This window comes from Giraffa tippelskirchi, chromosome 7 (assembly GCF_054371585.1).
Source record: "Giraffa tippelskirchi isolate mGirTip1 chromosome 7, T2T-mGirTip1v1.2.pri, whole genome shotgun sequence".
Classification (NCBI taxonomy): Eukaryota; Metazoa; Chordata; class Mammalia; order Artiodactyla; family Giraffidae; genus Giraffa; species Giraffa tippelskirchi.
The window spans coordinates 142,330,359-142,353,781 of NC_137281.1; the positions used below are offsets into that span (position 1 = coordinate 142,330,359).

Below are 23,423 nucleotides of genomic sequence, written 5' to 3' on the forward strand. Positions count from 1 at the left end.
GGCAAATGGACTGAGGGAATTTGATTTTGGAGGCCAGTGGGATTTGATTACAGAACTTACACAGGACCGGGGAAACAGACTCTTGGAGGGCACAAACAAAACCTTGTGCACACCAGGACCCAGGAGAAAATAGCAGTGACCCCACAAGAGCCTGACCCAGACTTGACTGTGAGTCTCCAGGAGACTCTGGCAGAGGCATGGGTCAACAGTGGCCTGCTGCAGGGTCAGGGGCACTGAATACAACAGTGCATGCACAAGACATTTTGAAAGAGGTAGCCATTATCTTCATTCATTTCAGTTCAGTCGCCCAGTCATGTCCAACTCTTTGCAACCCCATGGACTGCACCACACCGGGCTTCCCTGTCCATCACCAACTCCCGGAGCTCACTCAAATTCATGTCCATCGAGTTGGTGATGCCATCCAACCATCTCATCCTCTGTCGTCCCCTTCTCCTCATGTCTTCATTCTTTCCCAGCATCAGGGTCTTTTTAAATGAGTCAGTTCTTCACATCACGTGCCCAAAGTATTGGAGCTTCAGCATCAGTCCTTCCAACGAATATTCAGGACTGATTTCCTTTAGGACGGACTGGTTTGATCTCCTTGCAGTCCAAGGAACTCACAAGAGTCTTCTCCAACACCACAGTTCAAAAGCATCAGTTCTTCAGCGCTCAGCTTCCTTTATAGTCCAACTCTCACATCCATACATGACTACTGGAAAAACCATAGCTTTGACTAGACGGACTTTTGTTGGCAAAGTAATGTCTCTGCTTTTTAATGTGCTGTCTAGGTTGGTCATAGCTTTTCTTCCAAGGAGTAGGTGTCTTTCAATTTCATGGCTGCGGTCACCATCTGCAGTTATTTTGGAGCCCAGTGATTTTGATCCTGGGATCAGGTTCCCAGGAAAGCATCAGGTTCCCAGGAAAGAAACTAGCCTGTGAAAGTCTTTTCAACTGTAAAATCAGGATAAGGTTACAACTATCTTGATGTCTGAACAAGATACCAGATGGAACAGTAAGATTCCCAGCCCTACTGTAAGACATGAAGGTCCTCACACAGCATATGCTCACTGGCTCCTGGAAGACTTCATGTGCATAATATAAAGGTAAGTTGCCGAAGACTTACAGGAGAACTTCTGGGAAGTTTCCACTGTGCCCTGAATTCTAAACCTCAGGAATGGTGTGATCCATCAAGCTTTTCATTATGCTTGGCACCATATGTTTAATAATGTGTCCAAAGATAAAAGCAGACATGATTATAATAGTAACTATATTTAACCATATTTCCAGCTGTGGACAGTACATCTGTGATTTGAGAGTCCTTCAGTCCAATGACGTTCTGTCCATTGACCTCACAGGTGTTGTGTTCTGTGAGAAGACCATTTCTAGCTGCAGAACTATCTTTCATAATGGACGTGATTTTTCCATTTTTTAAAGACAAAGCCGACGTGTCCAGTACTATCCTTATTCAAGGTAATTGTCCTTCAAAGGGCCTGCCACAAATGGTCAGGCCTAAACTTGGTCCTCCCTGGTGGGTCTGTGGTTTGGGAAACAGGTGCTGCAGATCAAGGGGAACTGTGCGGGCTGGAGCTCAGATCAGGCACTCAGGGTGCTCAAACAGGCTTTTGGGGAGAAGATCACCATGACCATTCGTGACAGGCCCAGTATTCTTGCCTGGAAAATCCCATGGACAGAGGAGCCTGGCAGGCTACAGTCCATTGGGTCGCAAAGAGTTGGACATGACTAAAGTGACTTATCAGCAAAGGTGAAGTACAATGAGTAACCCATGAAGATGTGTACTACACTCCAAAAGAACTATTTGAGTTTTCTAATTTCTAGAAGCAGACATCAAGTGAACACGTGTGAGAACGAACACTGAGTATGTAGGCTAACAGTATAGGGATCATAAGTTTGACTGGTCTGAATTTATTGATATGGGCTCACTAAGCTGAGATTCTGCATTTAATGTTGCAAGTTGGGGTGTCAAAAAGGGCTCTGACAATTTGTTGGTTGGTTCTCTGAAACATGAACCAACAGAAGGCCTACTGTGAGCCAACTGGAAATGCCCAACCTCTTTTGGTTTAAGCATAGAAGAAGGGATTCAGAGGCTTAGGGAGACTGAAATGTTAAAAGTGAAGTCATTTAAGACCTGCTCACCCACACTGGGAGGGTCCAGAGGACATGCTGCTGCTGCTGCTAAGTCGCTTCAGTCGTGTCCGACTCTGTGCGACCCCATAAACAGCAGCCCACCAGGCTCCGCCATCCCTGGGATTCTCCAGGCAAGAACACTGGAGTGGGTTGCCATTTCCTTCTCCAATGCATGAAAGGGAAAAGTGAAAGTGAAGCCGCTCAGTCATGTCCAACTCTTAGCGACCCCATGGCCTGCAGCCTACCAGGACATACCTTTCACTTAATATTTTGAGAAATAAATTTGTGAGAGGAGCCCAACATCCTTGAAGGGCTCAATGATGGCTCTTTTGTGGAGGACAGATCTTTGAGTGGAAACCACAGCCACTCAATTGGGAAACTTAACGCAATAGGAATATGTGGATCCTAGGGTGGCAGGGGCCAAGTGAGGGCACTCAACCACAAAAGCCAAGGGAGGCATGGTTACCATAATGAACAGTAGAGTCAAAGTAGCAATCAGATAGTCAGGCTCATGTAAACCTATGGTCTTGGTGAGTTAATCATGATGTTCCTACAAGTGAAACAGAAATTCTCTCTTGAGCTAAATAAGCAGAAAAGTTCAAAGTCAAGTGAACAAAAGTCACTTGACTCAAATCAGGAAATGAGTCACAGCCACTAAATCAATTCCCAGAGTTGAGCCAGTTTATAGACCCAAGACCCCTTGAATGAATGGGAGGTTAGGTCCCCTTGAGGAAGGACCCTGGTAGACTAATGAAGATTTATACAGTAAACTTTTCTCCCAGCCTTCCCCAGAGGGACCTGTGGCCTTTTAAGAGGGTAACTGGACATTGAGGGGAAAGAAATAATCATATTTTCTGGAGACTACCAGACAGTGGCTCTGAACTGATTCCAGAAGACTCAAAACATCACTGCGGCCCTCCAGTTAGAGCAGGTGCTTACAGAGGTCAGGTAGTCAAGGGAGCTTTAGCTCAGGCCCACCTCACAGTAGGTCCAGGGCCTCTCTGTACTCACCCTGTGGTTACTTCCCTAGTTGTAGAATGTGTAATTGAAACAGACATTTTTAGCAGCTGCAATCCTCACATTGGTTCCCCACTTGTCCAGTGAGGGCTATTATAGTAGAAAAGGCCAAGTGGAAGCCATTCGTACTGTCTCTACTTAGGAAAATAATAAACCAAAACTAATACCACATCCCTGGAAGAACTGCAGATACTGCTGCCACCATCAAGGACTTGAAGGACGCAGTCCTTCACACCACATTCTCATTCAACTCTAGCTGACCTATGCAGAAGACAGTTGGATCTTGGAGAATGACAGTGGATTACTTCATTGTAAGCTTAAAGAAGTGGTGACTCCAATTGCAGCTGCTGTACCAGATATGATTTTGTTGCTTGAGCAAATTCACACATCCCCTGGTACCTGGTTTGTAGCTACTGATGTGGCAAATGCCTTTTTCTCCATTGATGTCCACGAGGCCCACCAGAAGCAGTTTGCTTTCAACTGGCAAGGCCAGCAATACACATACACTGTTCTCCTTCAGAGACCTATCAACCACCAAGCCCTATGTCATAATTTAGTTTGCAGGGATCTCAATCACCTTTCCCTTCCACAAGATATCATACCGGCCCATTATGTTGATGATACTATGTTGATTACATCTAGTGAGTGAGTTATAGTAACTACCCCAGGCTCATTGGCAAGACATTTGTATATCATTTAAATCTGACCAAAATTCATTCCTAACTTAGTGAGATTTTTAGGGAACCTGTGGTCTGGAGCATGTCAGGATATCACTTCTAAGATAAAAAGTAAGTGGTATCTGGCTCTTCTACAACCAAGAAAGAAGCTCAGTCCCCAGTGGGACTCTTTGGATTTGGGAGGCAACATATTTCTCATTTGGTGTGTTGTTCCAAACCATTTACCAAGTGACCTGAAAAGGTGCTACTTTTGAGGAGGCCCAGAAGAAGAGAAAGTTCTGCCCCAGGTCCAGCCTGCTGTGCAAACTGCTCGGCCACTTGGGCTATATGATCCAGCACGTACAGTGGTGCTTCAGAGTCTCTGCGGCAGGTAGGGACACTGTTTGGAGACTTTGTCAGGCTCCTATAGGTGAATCGCACTGTGGTCCTTTAAGATTTTGGAGCAAGGCTATGCCATCACTTTTGGATAACTACTCTCTTTGAGAAACAGCTCTTGGTATATTATAGGGCCATAGTAGATAATGAATGCTTGATGATGGGCTTACCAAGTTGCCCATCGTGAATTGGGAATTATCTGAGCCACCACACCATAAAGTGGGCCTGCATAGTAACATTCCATCATCAAATGAAAGTGATATATACAAGTCAGGCCTGAGCAGGGGAGCCTCATGGGGAGTTCCCTGTAATCAGATGAAAGGGGAATAGAAGATCCAGGCCTGGTTTACAGATGGCTCTGCATGATATGCATGGCCACCTGTACATGAAGAGCTGCAACACTATGACCTTTTGCTGGGACATTCCTGAAGCACAGTGAAGAAGGAAAATTCTCCCAGTGCACAGAACTTTGGGGAGTGCACTTCATTGTGCACATTGCTTGCAAGGAGAAATGGCCAGATCTGCGATTATGTACCAATTCATGAGCTGTGGCCAGTGGTTTAGGGACATGCGAGGAACATGATGTGAAAATTGGTGACAAAGAAATATGGGAAAGAGGTATGCAGACTGACTTCTCTGGTCAAAAAACATGAAGGAATTTGTGTCACACGTGAATGCTCACCAAAGGGTTACCTCAGCAGAGGATTCTAATAACCAAGTGGATAGGATGACTCATTCTGTGCATACCAATCAGCCTGTTTTCCTAGCTACCTATCATCACCCAATGGGCTCATTAACACAGTAGCCATGGTGGCAGGGTAGAGTTGACTGTTATACATGGGCTCAGCAACAGTGACTTCCACTCACCAAGAATGACCAGGCTATAGCCACCACTAACTGCCCAATCTTCAGTGGCAGAGACCAACACTGAGCCTCCAATATAGCAATATTTCCTGAGGTGATCAGACAGCTTCCTAGTGCGTGCATCAGAAGGTGGTTCATTACACTGGACTGCTTCCAATATACAAGGTGAAGCATTTTATTCCTACAGGAGTAGACACTCTGGATGTAATCTGCCCCCCACCCCCACCCCACACCCAGTACTTCTGCCAAAGATACCATCCATGGACTTAAAGAATGCCTTATCCATCAGCATGGTATTCCACACAGCATTACTTTTGATCAAAGAATGTACTTCACAGAAAAAGAAATGTGGCAATGGGTCCATACTTACAGAATTCACTGGTCTTACCATGTTCCCCACTATCCTGAAGCAGCTGTCTTGACAGAACAGCCTTTTGAAGACTCAGTTATAGTGCTAGCTAGGTGGTCATACCTTGCAGGACTGAAGCAAGGGCCTTCAGAAGGCTGCTTATGCCCAGAATCAATGTTGAATATATGGTGCTATTTCTCCAAACCCAGGATTCAAGGGTCCAGGAATCAACGTGGAAATGGAATTGATCACACTCATTATTAACCTTAGTGATCTATTAGCAAAATTTTTGCTTCCTATTCTCATGATTTTACACTTTGCTAGCTGAGAATTCTTAGTCCTAGAGGGAGAAATGCTTCCACCAGGAGACACAACAGTGATTCTATTAACAGAAAGTTAAGACTGACACCTGGACAATTTGGTTTCCCATGCCTCTGAATCAATGAATGGAACTATGGTGATGACTGGGGTGATGAGGGGAAATTGGACTACTATTCCACAGTAAAGGTAAAGCAGAGAAGGTCTGGAACACAGGAAATATCTTAGGGTATCTCTCAGTATTACCATGCTGTGTGATTAAGGTCAATGGCAGGTTGGACTGGCTCAGACCCTTCAGGAATAAAGGTTTGGATTACCCCCATCAGATAAAGAACCATGATTAGATGAAGTACTTGCTGAAGACAAAGGAACAAAATGGGTAGTAAAAGAAGGTCATAAATACCAGCTACAACCATATGAGCAGTTATAGAAACAAGGATTGGAATATGTTATGAGTATGTCCTCCTTATTTTGGTATATTTTTATATTAATATTTCTTGTCTTGTTATTTTCTCTTATTCTACCATGTAGCATAAGGCATATTGAATTTATATCATAATATCTCATGATTAATTTCCCATTATAGTATTAAAGTTACCAGATTTCAAGAATAAATATCACCCAAGGACTTTACTTCCTCTTTTGAAGAAAGGGTAAATATATAAATCTTTATAGCCTCTTGGTTCTGTCTCCCTGGGGAACTCTAACACAGGAACCACCCCAGGATGGACTGTACACACTAAACCAGAGACCTTTACAAAGGTCTGGGAACCAGGGGCTGGAAGTAGCAGTGGCACCAGTTACCATCACTCCCTATGACTCATTGATGTGTTTTGTACTTCCTGTCCCCTGCAACTCTGGGCTCCGCAGAGTCACCAAATGGGTCATATTTTTGCCTTGGGACAAAGCTAAAGTCCCAGTGGAAATAAAAGCTGCCACCTGGGCATTTGGGGATCCTTGTGTCCCTCTAGTAGCAAGAAGAGGTCACAGTCTTGACGAGCATAGCTGAGCCTTATCATAGGAGGTAGGGCAGGTGTGTGGAACCCAGGTGATCTCAGGTGTCTCTTCCTATCCTCTAGTTCTATTGTGACTATGAATGGATAGATTCAGCAATCCCAGCCTGAGAAAGGCAACGTGATCAGACATTCGGGGGCTTTAAAGATAAGGACCTGGGTAATAACACAGGGTGAATATCCAACCCAAACCATCAGAATGGTATCTAGAGATGAGGGAAACTAGAATGCATAGTGGAGAGAGACAGTAAGAATCAACTTCAGCTCCAAAACCAAACACAGTAGTAGGGTCCATGCTTCATCCCACTAACTTCCCTCTTCTGTGGTTCCCCACAGGCAGAGGTGCCTGCCAGAATCCCGGAGAAGCTGTTCTAAAGGACAGAAAGCAAAGCTGATCAGAGCAATGTAAAGGTGACTGTGGGATTTCCAAATCAGCCATCTGCATCCTCCTTCCAGGAAAGTCTTGCTGACCAGCTGCTGGAATGATCAGCATAGAGCCTCCAGATATTAGCTCTTTGGGGTCAGCCTCAGTTGCTGAGAGGCGCATGGTCAAGCTCTTACCCTTCTTGGGGCACCCACATCCAGTGAATGGCCAAGGGGAAAGTATGAAGACCAGGCCATTTTAGCCCAATTCAAGACTAGTCTGTTAGGTAATATTCATTCCAGAGCTTGCTGCCAGGTTGGCCAAGGCTGAAACGGCAGTATTATTTCTCATCTGTACAGCTGACTTCCTCCACCCTTTCTCTCTAAACTCTAATTCAGTGTCTGCTGCTGGAGAATTCAAACTATCACAATGAAGTAACTACTGAAAGCACCTTGCAGCCACAGGGCCAAGGGAACAAAAGAAAGAAGTTGGTTCTTTCAGGTACTGGTGATTTTAGGAGGTCCTTTGCAGAGCAGGGGCCAAGACTTCTAAAGAGGGCAAGTGACCAGCTGCTGCTGGTGCTCCAGAAACTCACAGGAGAACCACACTGCTAACCCCAGAGCTACAACTGTGATCTCTCAAAGTATCAGTGGTCAACTGGTGCTTGTACTTTTAATGAAGAATGAGGGTGGTTCTAACAGAGTCAACAAAACTGGAATCCAAAACCAAGCTTGGCTACCAAAATGACAGAGTAACTTTTGGCAAACAAGAAGGTAAAATCCCTTCTCTCTTCATCCATCATTCCAGGCTACTTTTACTGGCCCCTCTTTGGCACAGCTCCCCAGAAAAGAGCTGGCAAAACAGACATAGGGTATATAGCGGCACATCTTGGACATGACATTTTAAGAGTACAAAGGTGGGAGGATGTTTACAACTGATAGACATTAGCTTAAAAATGTGACTTTGCTGTGCCTTTGCTCAGGAAACATAAAGAGATGACTTCCAGAGGGAAAAAATGAACTTTTAATATTGCTTAACACACTGAAGAGTAAGTTAAGAACATGATAGGAATCCTTCAGTGAAATATTAATGCTTATGATCCTGCCATGAGAGATGCTTAAATTTTTCTTGAAGCAGTCAGACATGCCCTAATGCTCCTCTACTATTTAAAAGAAAAACTAGGGATTTTTTTTTTTTTGTAAATGAAGCAGGAGCCTTAGTCACCTTCTTTCTCCTCCATTCCTTCTTCCTCCGTCCCCTCTCCCTCCATCCCTTCTTCTTCTGTCCCCTCTCCCTCCATCCCTTCTTCCTTCATCATTTCCGGCTCCTTTTCCTTTTTACGGTTCTTACAAAGCACAAGGAGGCAATATACAAATAAACAAATCAAAGGAATAAGCCACAGTAACATTTGAGTTTCCTTCCCCATTTTTGTCTCTTCTGTCTCTTCTGCCTCATCTGCCCCATCTCCTTGGGGATTAACAGGTGGGCCACTACTATTACTACCTCCATTGCCTTTATTCTTGCAGTAGGGAGGTGCCCATCCAGGGTTGCAGTGGCACTGTTGCTTATTATTGCAGATCCCTTTCATGTGGCAGGTCTCAGGCTGACAGGCTTGTGGCATAGGAACCATACTGACACACTTGCTGTGAATACACATCTTTTTTTGACCACACATTGTGCCATCTTTCACCTGACCGATATCAGGTATGGACATTCCTATATGATAATCAGTGCCCCAGCAAGTGGTGTCATTGACGTGAAACTGATGCACTGTGGAATGTTCGATCAGGTTAGGAATTACTCCCACATTTTCACACTGAACTCTTCCACACAGGATATCAGGGACTGCACATTTTATGTACTCTATGTCACTGATACCACAGTGACCAAATCGATTTCCTTGGGTGTTGATTTCTTTGTAGCAACTCTGAGATGCACCTCTTGCATCTTTGCCAAAAATCTCTCTGCACTGTTCATCATGGTTAGTACAGTTCTTTTTATAGCAGTAGGCACTGTCACTACAGGGAATCCCATCCTGCACATATACGTCTTCTGGGCACTGATGCGATGTCCCATTGCACCACTCTGGAAGGTCACATTTATTGATCTGTTTTCTGCACAAAGTCCCTGCTGACCTGAACTTGCAGTTTTTGCAGCAAGACCCAAAAGCACAAGCAGCTCCAGGCTTCAGAGTGCAATCCGGCAGACAGCAGGGATCATGTATACACTGCCCTATGGTGCCACAGTCACACTCCTCTCCTTCTTCGACCACTAGGTTCCCACAATACTTTATCCTAAAGATATTCTGGGGATTTGGAGGAGAGTAAAGACATAATCCATTACTGATCAAATTGTCCCAATACTCGCCATAACTGCAGTTGCTGAATTTATCCGTTACCGATCTGGCAGGATACATTATGCAAAACTGAAGTTCACACACACAAAATTTAGTATCATGCAGCATACCTAAATTATGACCAAGTTCATGGGTAACAATAAGTGCAAGATTATACAGACTCTCATCTTCGAAAACATCAACTCCACTATTAAGAGGATGCTGGCATACTCCAGCAACATAGGCAACTCCAAGCTTCACGCCAAATGATTTCTTTATGAAAAGATGGGCTGTATCATGTGGCAGTCGGTTATCGAGGTTAAAAAACTTCCATACAGAAAAATCCTCCAAAATTTTATCTATGTTATCAGTGGCAATTTGGTTTCCTTTAGTCCAGATTTCAAGCCCAGTTAAAGTTACATCAAGTTCCAAAGGGCGATACAGGCTATTTATTATGTTGACAATATTGGCTATATCATTTTGTACTACTGACACATTGCTTCCCGAGTGAACGAATCGAAGATTGTCCACAACCACTACCAGCTCAAGAAACCGCAAGTGGGTCCACCAGCCTGTGTAAGAACTCTGCATCAGAGTGAAATTATGCAACTCCTGCAACTTCAATTGGCGTGCTATTTCCTTTTCTGTTAACCCACATCTCATAGGTGGGAACTGAGTGTCATCGATGTCTATTCTATACACCCAGTGTTCAAATGTGGCAGAAAACCTAATTGGTTCAATTTCATAAGCAAGATCATTTATCTGTAGTATTCCTCGAAAACCTCCAGAACAGGTACTGAGGGCAACCAGTGACTTGGGAACACCCTCCACATAACCATGATAGTAGCAGTCATCAGGAACAAAAGGCTGATCCTGGTGGAGCGAACGCTGGTCTGTGTAGGTGAACACTGGGAGGGGTCTGGAAACCAAGAACTTCTTGACCCTCATGTGGGCAATATGTCTTTGGCCCCCAAATCGCAGGCTATAGGAGAGCCAGCCTGGAACCTTTGCATTTCTGCCCCAGCCAGTCACCTTCAAGGGGATCACCAACTCTGGGGAAAAGAAGCGCTGGGAGGGCCTGGCCTGAGAGTGACCAGAAATGAACAGACATACCCCAAACCAGAGAAGCAGGGGAGTGACTCTGAAGTGTACCAGGGCCTCACCCACTGTCATTATGGAGCCACCTGCTCAGGGCAGAAGAGGGCAGGGCATCAGGCACTATTGGTCTGGCTCCTCCCTCTGAGCTGTTGAGGGTGCAGGGATGACCTTTATGGATCTGTGTCCTGGAAGAACTGGACCATCAAAGCTGCAATGCTGAAGTGAAAATAGAAAGAAGATCTAGGATAGGATGGTTGGGGCAGAGAGGGTAGGGGAGAGAGGGAGAGAAAGAAAGTGATTTCAATTGGATCAAGGCTTGAATCAATGAAATTCTGGAGATTGTCTCATATATATGTAAGGGCAAGGGATAAGGGAAGAGCAGGTTTACAGGGAAAGAAATGAAGGAAATTCATCATAGATGGGTAATTGTTGAATCCTGTTTTAATATAAGGACTCATTAATATACTATTCTCTAAGCATGTACACTGGCATGACATTTTTCATATTAAAAAGATTGACATCTGACTCCCAATTTCTCTTCCACCCAAAAGTCTACTGGTACTATGCTAGCTTCAGTAAGCATGTGGACAGCCCATCCAAAACTCATCATTTTTTGATTTCTTTATTCAGCCAGTTTGCTCCATCTCCCCTTCTCCTCTACAGACATCTTATCTAGCTCCTATTCTGTTTGAGGTTAGTAATCAAAGTAAGCCTCACTTAAGGGACTCATTAGTTTCGGGAGCCCCCCCACCCCCAATCAATACAAACATGTATTTTATAACACACGCTCATCTGCAGAAAACCCCTGGACATTCCAAGGTAGGCAGCTATATTGACAGAGTAATAGGAATGAGGCTGTTATTTGGGGACAAAGTCAACAACCCAGTCGGAGAAGGCAAGGGCACCCCACTCCAGTACTCTTGCCTGGAAAATCCCATGGACAGAGGAGCCTGGTAGGCTGCAGTCCATGGGGTTGCTAAGAGTTGGACACAACTGAGTGACTTCACTTTTACTTTTCACTTTCATGCACTGGAGGAGGAAATGGCAACCCACTCCAGTGTTCTTGCCTGGAGAATCCCAGGGACGGGGGAGCCTGGTGGGCTGCCGTCTATGGGGTCGCACAGAGTCAGACACGACTGAAGCAACTTAGCAGCAGCAGCAACAACCCAGTTGCTTCTAATCACAGCATGGAAGCAGCAGCCTTCTCTGCACCTAGCCCAGCTGCATCATGTTCTCAATCATAAGAGACTCACCTTGGCTGTGTGTAGACAGATTCCATTCTATATTTTACATGAACGGCGAGTTAGCTGAATTCTCTAGAGAACGTTAGATTGAAGAATTTAAATCTAGAGTCAGTTCACTAAAATATTCAGAGATCACAATTTGAATGGACTTACTTCATACCTGTTGAAAACAAATTTTAACTCAAGTAAAAGCTAATTTTGTTCATTTGTTGACTCCAGTTAAAAGTATTAATAATTTGCTTAACATTTGAAAACAAAAGATTAAAAAAATTGGAGACACATCTGAACATACACTGGTGGCCTGAATATTCTAAACACGGACACAAATGGGGTTGATAGTAGAGAGCATAAGAATACTCTCGGCATTACAATGTTAAGAACACCTGGATACTCCTAGATACTTTGCCAGAACTAATGGATAGCTACTGGAAGCCAAGAATACTAAATGAAACTTCTAAGGGAAAGCATCTCTGATATAGGTCAAATCCTAATGACCAGATTTCCTTTCAATGTCTCCCTTCATGATATCCTTGGTATCTGCTACAGATTTGGGGATATTAAGATGGAATTGTGTGAAGTAAAAGAGGACTATTAAAAACAAAGCATTATAAAGAGGAAAAAACTTATATCAAGTTATTTCATCAGAAATAGGATGTGGTAACAAGAAAAAATTTCATTGCCAAGGATCTTTAAGTCATACCAGTCTTTGTCACTATTGTACCATTAATTATGTTGAACTGGTGTCACTCCAAAGCCCTTCCTCTCTAACATTACCTGCACTTCAAGTAGTGTCAGAAATCCTCCTCGGCATCAGTAATTAACTCTTTCTTCTATTCCCAGCAGCTACTTCAAACTCCTCAAAACCTCTATCTTACCTTGCCTCCACTCACTCTTAGTCACAGCTAATTCAGGGTTTCTTACACTTAGGTCACAAACCATTCAGGGTCATGAGAAGAATGTAGTGAGCTACAACTAAATAAAACAACAGAAAATATCAGAGAGCATCACACAAATCATTTATCACCTCCTATATATTACCTGTCACCACAAAAGCTATCAGCAGAACTCTGCTGACAGATCTTACACTGATTATCAACTATTTTCTGAGTCCTAAAGCTAAAGTTTATACTTTGTCTATGGAGCTAGCGATGGGAATCTGCACATTATATTTCCCCATTTCTAGCTGGATTCCTGAAAAGTGCTGTCAAGAAAAGCCTGAGAGGGAGAATAAAAAGCAAAAGGGAAGGACAAGGGGCTCCTCCTGTTTGCCTGCTGTTACTGTCAGTGACCTTCCCCCCACGCCCAGCATGGTATCTTGCTCTGGTGGTGAGAGTCAGTTACCACATTCCCAGAACCAGCTCCATCAATCCCCACCAAAGGCAACTAGTGGACAGTGCCCCCTCCCCAGAGGGCTCAGAACCAGATGTACAGAGCCATCTTCCAGTACCGTGGGCAACCCACACCAGCCAGCCAGTATCTCTTTCTCAGATGTTTCAGGCTATACCACAAAGCTCCCTGATACTGGCTTGATATGCTCCATGAGAGGAGTAACCCTCTGTCTCTGAGATCTGTGTCAGAGTTCTGGAGGACCTTCTTCCAAGTCCCTAAGGAACCAGTACCAGCTCAACATTACCTAATAGGAAGTACAGCTATCAACTCCACACTACTTCTTTTCTGAGTTCCTGAATTACCAGCAGCACCTGGGCTGGTAATGCTCTATCTTCTATTGTCCAGGTCCAGACCTATGAGGCCCACTGTGAGAGCTTCTAGGTTATGAAAACCCCAATCTCTTCCCTTTGTTCCCACAATCTTAGGGGTGCAACTCTCTCTGCTAATTCATACTTCTGTGTACCTCCGTGTTCCCTTTTTACCTTTTCAGCCCTCTAATACCTTTTCAAGAATTCCCTATAGTAATTACTCTTGGTGGATTTTTCTTTTCTGGACTAGATCTTGACAGATACAGGACTTGGTACCAAGAGTGCTGCCAAGAGAGACAGATAAAATGGGTCTCTGGGATTCGCTTAGGTATGTCCATGGCCTTAACACACTGCTGAACTCCTGCTGAATGGGGGATGGGCTCATAATAACATCACAATTAGTTAAATTTCTACTCAGTGTTGATTGTGATGAAGTGCCCTATTGAAGCAAGTGTGTGGGGGACCAAGGGGGGGCTGTGATGATGCCTAGAAGTATGTCAAAGACTGAGGGGTAGAATGGGTGTACTAAATTCTAATGGAGATTTTGCACAATGAAGCTCAAGGCTCTAAGTTCTCAGCTCAGATTGCTGATAATAGTAGAGTTAAAAAAAAAAAAAAATCTCTCCTTTAGCCACAGAACCAACTTCAAAGAAAGCCAAAATTTAACTGTGGAGTTTCAGAATCACAGCGTTAAGTTGAATATCGATATTTGCAAAGACTGTAGTGGGAAATCTAATTGAGACAGAAAAAAAAAAACTTTGACCTTGATAATGGGAGTTCCAGGTGGACTGGATTGGTTCTGAGTACCTAGATCCTCCCAAGTACCCCTGACGCTCCTCTACCAGGGAAGGTGCCTAGAATCCTCCTATCTGAGAAGCCTAGCCACCTCTAGCTAGAGACCCTATAATTACCTCAGCTGGGGAAATTATCCTGCTAGGGCATGTCTAGTATCCTCAAAACATACTCCTACTGCCCTTTATTGGCTCTAAATGCAAATCAGAATCTAATTCAATATGCTCCAGAGGAAAAGGTTCTTTCCTCTGAATTGAGAGGAAAGAACTTCTACTCTAAAATAATGACAATAGTTTACTAATTTATATTGGCAAAAGAAAGGAAACAAACCATACTAATAGCAGAAAAGATGAAGTCATTACAGAGATAAATGTATATTTAATATGATAAAATTCAGCAGGAGTTTGTATCTACTTAACAAATAGCTTTGAAGTATATAAAGTGAACACCAACAGAACAGAAAGGAGAAATAGAAAAATTCAAAATCTACTTGTAGGTATTAACATACTTTCCTTCAGCAACAAATACATCAGACCAAAAAAAAAAAAAAGAGTTAAGTAGAAGATTTAAGCAAACTTAATCAAACTAACCTAATTGAAACAGGCTTCCCAGGTGGCCCTAGTGTTAAGAACCCACTTGCCAATGTAGAAGACATAAGAGACGTGGTTCAATCCCTGGGTCGGGAAGATCCCCTGGAGGAGGGCATGGCCACCCATTCCAGTGTTCTTGCCTGGAGAATCCCATGAACAGAGAAGACTGGCAGGCTACAGTCCATAGGGCTGCAAAGAGTCAGACATGACTGAAGCAACTTAGCATGCACGCACGCACATGATATTTACCAAAATAGACAATATCTAAGTCATAAAGGAAGTCTTAACAAATGCTAAAAATAAAAACTGCATAATGTTTCTTACTTGCAGAATTAAAATTGTATAAAGAAGAAAAAAAAACTAGAAAATAGTCATTTGCTTCAAAGTTAAAGAACAGCCATGATCCAAACATGATTTAAATGTATAACTGAAAATATTTTGGTCTGAATGAAAATATAACTCCTCATGTGAAGAGTTGACTCATTGGAAAAGACCCTGATGCTGGGAAGGATTGGGGGCAGGAGGAGAAGGGGATGACAGAGGATGAGATGGCTGGATGGTGTCACTAACTCAATGGACATGGGTTTGGGTAAACTCCGAGAGTTGGTGGTGGACAGGGAGGCCTGGCGTGCTGCGATTCATGGGGTCGCAAAGAGTCGGACACAACTGAGCAACTGAACTGAACTGAACTGATGGACACCTTATCTTTGACAAAGGAGGCAAGAATATACAATGGAGAAAGACAATGTCTTTAACAAGTGGTGCTGGGAAAACTGGTCAACCACTTGTAAAAGAATGAAACTAGAACACTTTCTAACACCATACACAAAAATAAACTCAACATGGATTAAAGATCTAAACATAAGACCAGAAACTATAAAACTCCTAGAGGAAAACATAGGCAAAACACTTTCCAAAATAAACCACAGCAGGATCCTCTATCACCCACCTCCCAGAATATTGGAAATAAAAGCAAAAATAAACAAATGGGACCTAATTAAACTTAAAAGCTTTTGCACAACAAAGGAAACTATAAGCAAGGTGAAAAGACAGCCTTCAGAATGGGAGAAAATAATAGCAAACGAAGCAATGGACAAACAATTAATCTCAAAAATATACAAGCAACTCCTGCAGCTCAATTTCAAAAAAATAAACAACTCAATCAAAAAGTGGGCTAAAGAACTAAACAGACATTTCTCCAAAGAAGACATACAGATGGCTAACAAACACATGAAAAGATGCTCAACATCACTCATTATCAGAGAAATGCAAATCAAAACCACAATGAGGTACCATTTCACGCCGTCAGAATGGCTGCTATCCAAAAGTCTACAAGCAATAAATGCTGGAGAGGGTGTGGAGAAAAGGGAACCCTCTTACACTGTTGGTGGGAATGCAAACTAGTACAGCCACTATGGAGAACAGTGTGGAGATTCCTCAAAAAACTGGAAATAGAACTGCCATATGACCCAGCAATCCCACTGCTGGGCATACACACTGAGGAAACCAGAATTGAAAGAGACATGTGTACTCCAATGTTCATCGCAGCACCGTTTATAATAGCCAGGACATCAAGCAGCCTAGATGTCCATCAGCAGACAAATGGATAAGGAAGCTGTGGTACATATACACAATGGAATATTACTCAGCCATTAAAAACAATACATTCGAATCAGTTCTAATGAGGTGGATGAAACTGGAGCCTATTATACAGAGTGAAGTAAGCCAGAAAGAAAAACACCAATACAGTATACTAACACATATATATGGTATTTAGTTAATCAGTAAAGATAACCCTGTATGTGAGACATCAAAAGAGACACAGATAAATAGAACAGTATTATGGACTCTATGGGAGAGGGCGAGGGCGGGATGATATGGGAGAATGGCACTGAAGCATGTAAATTATCATATGTGAAACGAATCGCCAGTCCAGGTTCGATGCATGATACAGGGTGCTCGGGGCTGTTGCACCGGGATGACCCAGAGGGATGGGATGGGGAGGGAGGTGGGAGGGGGGTTCTGGAAGGGGAAAACATGTACACCCATGGTGGATTCATGTCAGTGTATGGCAAAACAAATACAATATTGTAAAGTTAAAAAATATATAAATAAACTAATTAAAAAAAAGAAAAAAGAAACAGCAGCCAAATAAAACTAGAAATGAAAGAGGAGATGTTATAACTGATACCACCAAAATACAAAAGATTGTAAGACAACAATACAAACAATCATATGCTAACAAAATGGACAACGTAGGAAAAAATGGATAAATTCCTAGAAACATACAATCTACCATCTACTCTGGCTACCTGATGTGAAGAGCTAACTCACTGGAAAAGACTCTGATGATGGGAAAGATTGAGGGCAAGAGGACAAGGGGGCAATAAAGGATGAGATGGTTGGATGGCATCACCAACTCAACAGACAGGAGCCTGAGCAAACTCCAGGAGACAGCGAAAGACAGGGAAGCCTGGCGTGCTGCAGTACATGGGGTCACAAAGAGTCAGACATGACTTAGCAACTGAACAACAACCATCTACTAAAACTGAATCATGAAAAAACAGAAAAGTTGGACAGGCCAATTATTAGTAAGGAGTGTGTGTTAGTCACTCAGTCATGTCTGGCTTTGCAACCATATGGACTGTATAGCTTGCCAGGTTCTTCTGTCCATGGAATTCTCCAGGCAAGAATACTGGAGTGGGTTGCCATTCTTTTCTCCAGGGGATCTTCCCAACCCAGGGATCAAACCCGGTTCTACTGCATTGCAGGCATATTGAGTCACTAGGAAAGCCCTACTAGTAAGGAGACTGAATTAGTAATCCAAACTGAGTGAAAGTTGCTCAGTCATGTCCAACTCTCTGGGACTCCATGGACTATACAGTCCATGGGATTCTCCAGGCCAAATACTGGAGTGGGTAGCCTATCCCTTCTCCAGGGATCTTCCCAATCCAGGAATCAAACTGAGGTCTCCTGCATTGCACGCGGATTCTTTACCAGCTGAGCTACCAGGAGTAATCCAAGTAGTAATCCAAAACCTCTCAACAAAGAAAAGTCTAGAACCAGATGTCTTCACTGCTGAGTTTTACCAAACATTTAAAGAAGAATTAACACCAATTATTCTCAAACTTTTCCAAAAAATACAAGAGGAAGGAACATTTCCAAACTCATTTTACAAAGCCATCATTACCAATACCAAAAATAGACAAGGACACTGTAAGAAAACTACAAGCCAATTATTTCTAATGAATATCAATGCAAAACTACTCAATAAAACAGCAAATCAAATTCAACAATATATTAAAAAGGTCATACAATATGATCAAGTGGGATTTATTCCAGGATAAGTCAGATAAAGAGAGAGACAAATATTGTGTGATCTCACTTATATGCAGAATCTAAAACCAAACCCAGTGATACAGAGGACAGATTGTATTTGTCAGAGGCAAGGGTGGGGGGGTTGGGTACAATGGGTGAAGGGGTAAAAGATACAAACTTCCATCTATTTATAAGATAAAATAATCCTGGAGATATAACATACAGCATGGATACTATAGTTTACAATACTGTATTGTATTTGAAAGTTGTTAAGAGAATAGATCTTAAAAGTGCTCATCATAAGAAAAAACATTTGTCATTATGTGTGGTAAAGGATCTTAACTAAACTTCTTGTGGTAATCATAACTTTCTTGTGGTAATCACAAACTTTCAAGAAAAATGAACAGGAGAAAATATGACCCAACTAGTTCTTTGCAGCCAGCATTACCCTGATGTGAAAATCAGTTTACAACATTAATACAAAAATTCAGACCAATGTCCCTCGCAAACACAGATGGCAAAATCCTAAACAAAATGTTAACAACTGAATTCAACAATGTATAAAAAGGATAACATAACATGACCAAATGAAATTTATCCTATGGACACAAGGTTGGTCTGAAAAATTAATCAGTGTATATTACCATATTAACAAACTAAAAATGAATAATCATAATGAAATAGGAAGACAAGAGTATATAGCCGTCCTGGAAAAGGACCGAGGAAATAGCCTGGAGCAAACAAGACTAAAACAAGCCCACTAAAACAAAGTGCCTGAGGGCTTAGGTCTTTGCGACAACAACTAGAGATCTACAAAAGTACAAGATTATTTCTGTTCCATTGATGTATGTACAGTTTCCAAAGGACAAAAGCTGGACTGTAAATCCACCACACAGTAGAATCACAGAACTCCCAGTTCCTGAAAGATAAAGGCCTGACACACAATCCTAAGTTGTATTTGCAGGAAGCGGACCCTGACCAGATGAAAATTGCTGACTGCAAGCATGTAGACCTCAGACCAATTGAAACCAGTATGTTGATGAAGCTCAAAATTTCACTTTGATGCCAACCAATCTGAGAAATGATGTCAAGCTAATCAGGCATCCTGTGGTCCCCTCCTTCACATTGCCTTTAAAATCCTATTCCTGAATGTCCTTGGGGAACTGGGACTCTTTCACCATCTCCCTTGGGCACATGTTATCTTTCCAATAAAAACTGCTGCTTGCCTAAGAATCTTTTGGGAACAAGATTTATTTCTGTGCTATTTCTGTCCAAGAATCTAGAGCAAGGACAGTAACAATATGATCACATCAATAGATCAGAAAAATCATTTGACCAAACCCAACATCCAATCCTATTAACTCCCAGATAACTGACAATAGAGGGAACTTTTCAACATGATAAAGGGGATCTGTGGAAAAATCTACTGCTAATGGTAGCTTCCAATGGTAAAAGATTGAATATCTTCCCTCTAAGATCAGAAACAAGACAAGAACGTCTATTCTCACTACCTCTATTCAACATTGTACTAGAGGTTCTGAGCAGTGCAATCAGGCAAGAAAGAGAAATAAAAGGATTCCAGATTAGAAAGGAAGATTAAATTTGTCTTTATTTATAGATGACATTTATAGAGGTCTATATAGAAATCTGAGGGAATCTACAAAAAAACCTACTAGAACTACTGAGTTTAGCAAGCTCAAAGGATGAAAGATGCATATGCAGCAGTCAATTCTGTTTTTATTCACTAGCAATAAACAATTGGAAATTAAAATTTTTAAGGGATATTATTACAGAGCAAAACAGTTAAGTACTTAGCAATAATTCTGACAAAAGTTGTGAAAGACATGTAACTTAAAACTATAAATATGGAGAGAAATTAACACCAACCTAAATAAGTGGAGAGATCTTATTCATCAATCAAATAATTAACATTAGTTGTCAATTTTCCCCAAAAGATCAATTACAAGGTTTCTCTTGTAAAATTTGACAAACTGATTCTAAAATTCACATAGAAATGTAAAAGATCTAGAATACTCAATCCACTTTGAAAAAGAAGAAACAATTGGAGGACTACCACTTTCTGATTTCAAGACATATAAAGTTACAGTACTTAAAACAGTGGGGTATTTGTGTAACAATCAGCTCAGTTCAGTCGCTCAGTAATGTCCAACTCTTTGCGACCCCATGGACAGCAGCATGCCAGGCCTCCCTGTTCATCACCAACTCCCAGAGTCTACCCAAACTCATGTCCATTGAGTGAGTGATGCCATCCAACTATCTCATCCTCTGTCATCCCCTTCTCCTCCTACCCTCAATCTTTTCCAGCACCAGGGTCTTTTCCAATGAGTCAGCTCTTTGCATTAGGTGGCCAAAGTACTGGAGTTTCAGCTTCAACATCAGTTCTTCCAATATATATTCAGGACTGATCTCCTCTAGGATGGACTAGATGGATCTCCTTGCAGTCCAAGGGACTCTCAAGAGTCTTCTCCAACACCATAGTTCAAAAGCATCAATTCTTCGGTGCTCAGCTTTCTTTATAGTCCAACTCTCACATCCATACATGACTACTGGACTACTTGACTAGACGGACCTTTGTTGGCAAAGTAATGCCTCTGCTTTTTAATATGCTGTCTAGGTTGGTCATAACTTTCCTTCCAAGGAGTAAGCGTCTTTTAATTTCATGGCTGCAGTCAGCATCTGCAGTGATTTTGGAGCCCAAAAATTAAAGTCAGCCACTGTTTCCACTGTTTCCCCATCTATTTCCCATGAAGCGATGGGGCCGGATGCCATGATCTTAGTTTTCTGAATGTTGAGCTTTAAGCCAACTTTTTCACTCTCCTCTTTCACTTTCATCAAGAGGCTCTTTAGTTCTTCTTCACTTTCTGCCATAAGGGTGGTGTCATCTGCATATCTGAGGTTATTGATATTTCTCCCGGCAATCTTGATTCCAGCTTGTGCTTCCTCCAGCCCACAGTTTCTCATGATGTACTGTGCATATAAGTTAAACAGCAGGGTGACAATCAATATACAGCCTTGACGTACTCCTTTTCCTATTTGGAACCAGTCTGTTGTTCCATGTCCAGTTCTAACTGTTGCTTCCTGACCTGCATACAGATTTCTCAAGAGGCAGGTCAGGTAGTCTGGTATTCCCATCTCTAAGAATTTTCCACAGTTTATTGTGATGCACACAGTCAAAGGCTTTGGCATAGGCAATAAATCAGAAATAGATGTTTTTCTGGAACTCTCTTGCTTTTTCGATGATCCAACAGATGTTGGCAATTTGATCTCTGGTTCCTCTGCCTTTTCTAAATCCAGCTTGAACACCTGGAAGTTCACAGTTCACATACTGCTGAAGCCTGGCTTGGAGAATTTTGAGTATTATTTTGCTAGCGTGTGAAATGACTGCAACTGTGCAGTAGTTTGAGCATTCTTTTGCATTGCCTTTCTTTGGGATTGGAATGAAAACTGACCTTTTCCAGTCCTGTGACCACTACTGAGTTTTCCAAATTTGCTGGCATATTGAGTGCAGCATTATAACAGCATCATCTTTTAGGATTTGAAATAGCTCAACTGGAATTCCATCACTCACCTCCACTAGCTTTGTTCATAGTGATGCTTCTTAAGGCCCACTTGACTTCACACTCCAGGATGTCTGGCTCTAGGTGAGTGATCACACCATCGTCATTATCTGGGTGGTGAAGATCTTTTTTGTACAGTTCTTCTGTGTATTCTTGCCACCTCTTCTTAATATCTTCTGCTTCTGTTAGGTCCATACCATTTCTGTCCTTTATTGAGCCCATCTTTGCATGAAGTGTTCCTTTGGTATCTCTAATTTTCTTAAAGAGATCTCTAGTCTTTCCCATTCTATTGTTTTCCTCTATTTCTTTGCACTGATTGCTGAGGAAGGCTTTCTTATCTCTCCTTGCTATTCTTTGGAACTCTGCATTTAAATGGGTCTATCTTTCCTTTTCTTCTTTGCTTTTGGCTTCTTTTCTCAGCTATTTGTAAGGCCTCCTCAGACAGCCATTTTGCTTTTTTGCATTTCTTTTTCTTGGGGATGGTCTTGATTCCTGTCTCCTGTACAATGTCACAAATCTCCATCCATAGTTCACCAGGCACTCTATCAGATCTAGTCCCTTAAATCTATTTCTCACTTCCACTGTATAGTCATAAGGGATTTGATTTAGGTCATACCTGAATGGTCTAGTGGTCTTCCCCACTTTCTTCAATTTCAGTCTGACTTTGGCAATAAGGAGCTCATGATCTGAGCCACAGTCAGCTCCCGGTCTTGTTTTTGCTGACTGTATAAAGCTTCTCCATCTTTGGCTGCAAAGAATATAATCAATCTGGTTTCAGTGTTGACCATCTGGTGATGTCCATGTGTAGAGTCTTCTCTTGTGTTGTTGGAAGAAGGTGTATGCTATGACCAGTGTGTTCTCTTGGCAAAACTCTATTAGCCTTTGCCCCACTTCATTCTGTACTCCAAGGCCAAAGTTGCCCATTACTCCAGGTGTTTCTTGACTTCCTACTTTTGCATTCCAGTCCCCTATAATGAAAAGGACATCTTTTTTGGGTGTTAGTTCTAAAACTATTAACAATAGACAGATCAAAAGACCAGAACAGGACTAGAAATAGACCCACACAAATATGGCAACAGATTTTTGACAAAGGTAAATCATTGGAGAAAGGGTAGCCTTTTTATATACAGTGCTGGAACAACTGAATGGAAAACAAAAGAACTTAATTTCATATCTTGCATCACATACTAAAAATAGTGTAAAATAGACCACAGACCAACATGAAAAGCCTAAAACTATAAAACTTCTGTAAGCAAACACAGGAGAAATATTTTAAACTGAGAGCTGAAAGTTAAGCAAAAGTTTCTTAGATGTGGCAGTGAATACAAAATCCATGTAAGAACAAAGTGATAAGTTGAACTTCATCAAACCTACAAACTTCTCTTTAAAATATTTTATGAAGAGAATTAAGAGACAAGCCACAGACTGGGGTAAAAGATTTTTAAAATGCATATTTGCTAAAGGACTATTCAAAATATATTTTTTAAAAAACCTCAAAACTCAGTAAGAAACAAATCCTCAAGAAATAGGCAAGAGATCTGAACATATGCTTTACCAAAGAAGATACATGGAAGGCTAATAAGCACAGAAAAAGATGCTCAACATCACTAGTAATAGGAATATGCAAAATTAGCTACAACATATATCAC

At 42.0% G+C, this 23,423-nt stretch overlaps 1 protein-coding gene and 1 long non-coding RNA gene across 21 annotated transcripts in view; both read right to left on the reverse strand.

Annotated features, from left to right (window-relative positions):
- The window catches only part of LOC145513228 (mediator of RNA polymerase II transcription subunit 6), a 90,893-nt gene that overhangs the window by 38,799 nt on the left and 28,671 nt on the right, over nucleotides 1-23,423 (reverse strand). For 5 of the 20 annotated variants that reach the window (XR_014059218.1, XR_014059221.1, XR_014059220.1 and 2 more), the window contains one exon: nucleotides 22,163-22,742. The exons of 3 other annotated variants lie outside the window; for them this stretch is intronic. Coding sequence is in view for 11 of the 17 variants with exons in the window: in XM_081508870.1 (XP_081364996.1) it covers nucleotides 22,667-22,742 (76 nt within the window). In the remaining 6 variants the exon portion in view is untranslated. Of the gene's footprint in view, nucleotides 1-8,122; nucleotides 10,796-11,808; nucleotides 11,960-12,573; nucleotides 12,772-13,432; nucleotides 13,997-22,162; nucleotides 22,743-23,423 lie in introns of those variants that run through there. 12 more of the 20 variants (XR_014059222.1, XM_081508872.1, XM_081508871.1 and 9 more) reach the window with 9 other exon arrangements.
- LOC145513231 (uncharacterized) lies at nucleotides 13,728-20,273 on the reverse strand. The gene is made up of 2 exons (XR_014059225.1): nucleotides 17,223-20,273; nucleotides 13,728-15,373 (listed from the first exon to the last, which is right to left on the reverse strand). It is a non-coding gene; the product is annotated as an uncharacterized LOC145513231 (long non-coding RNA).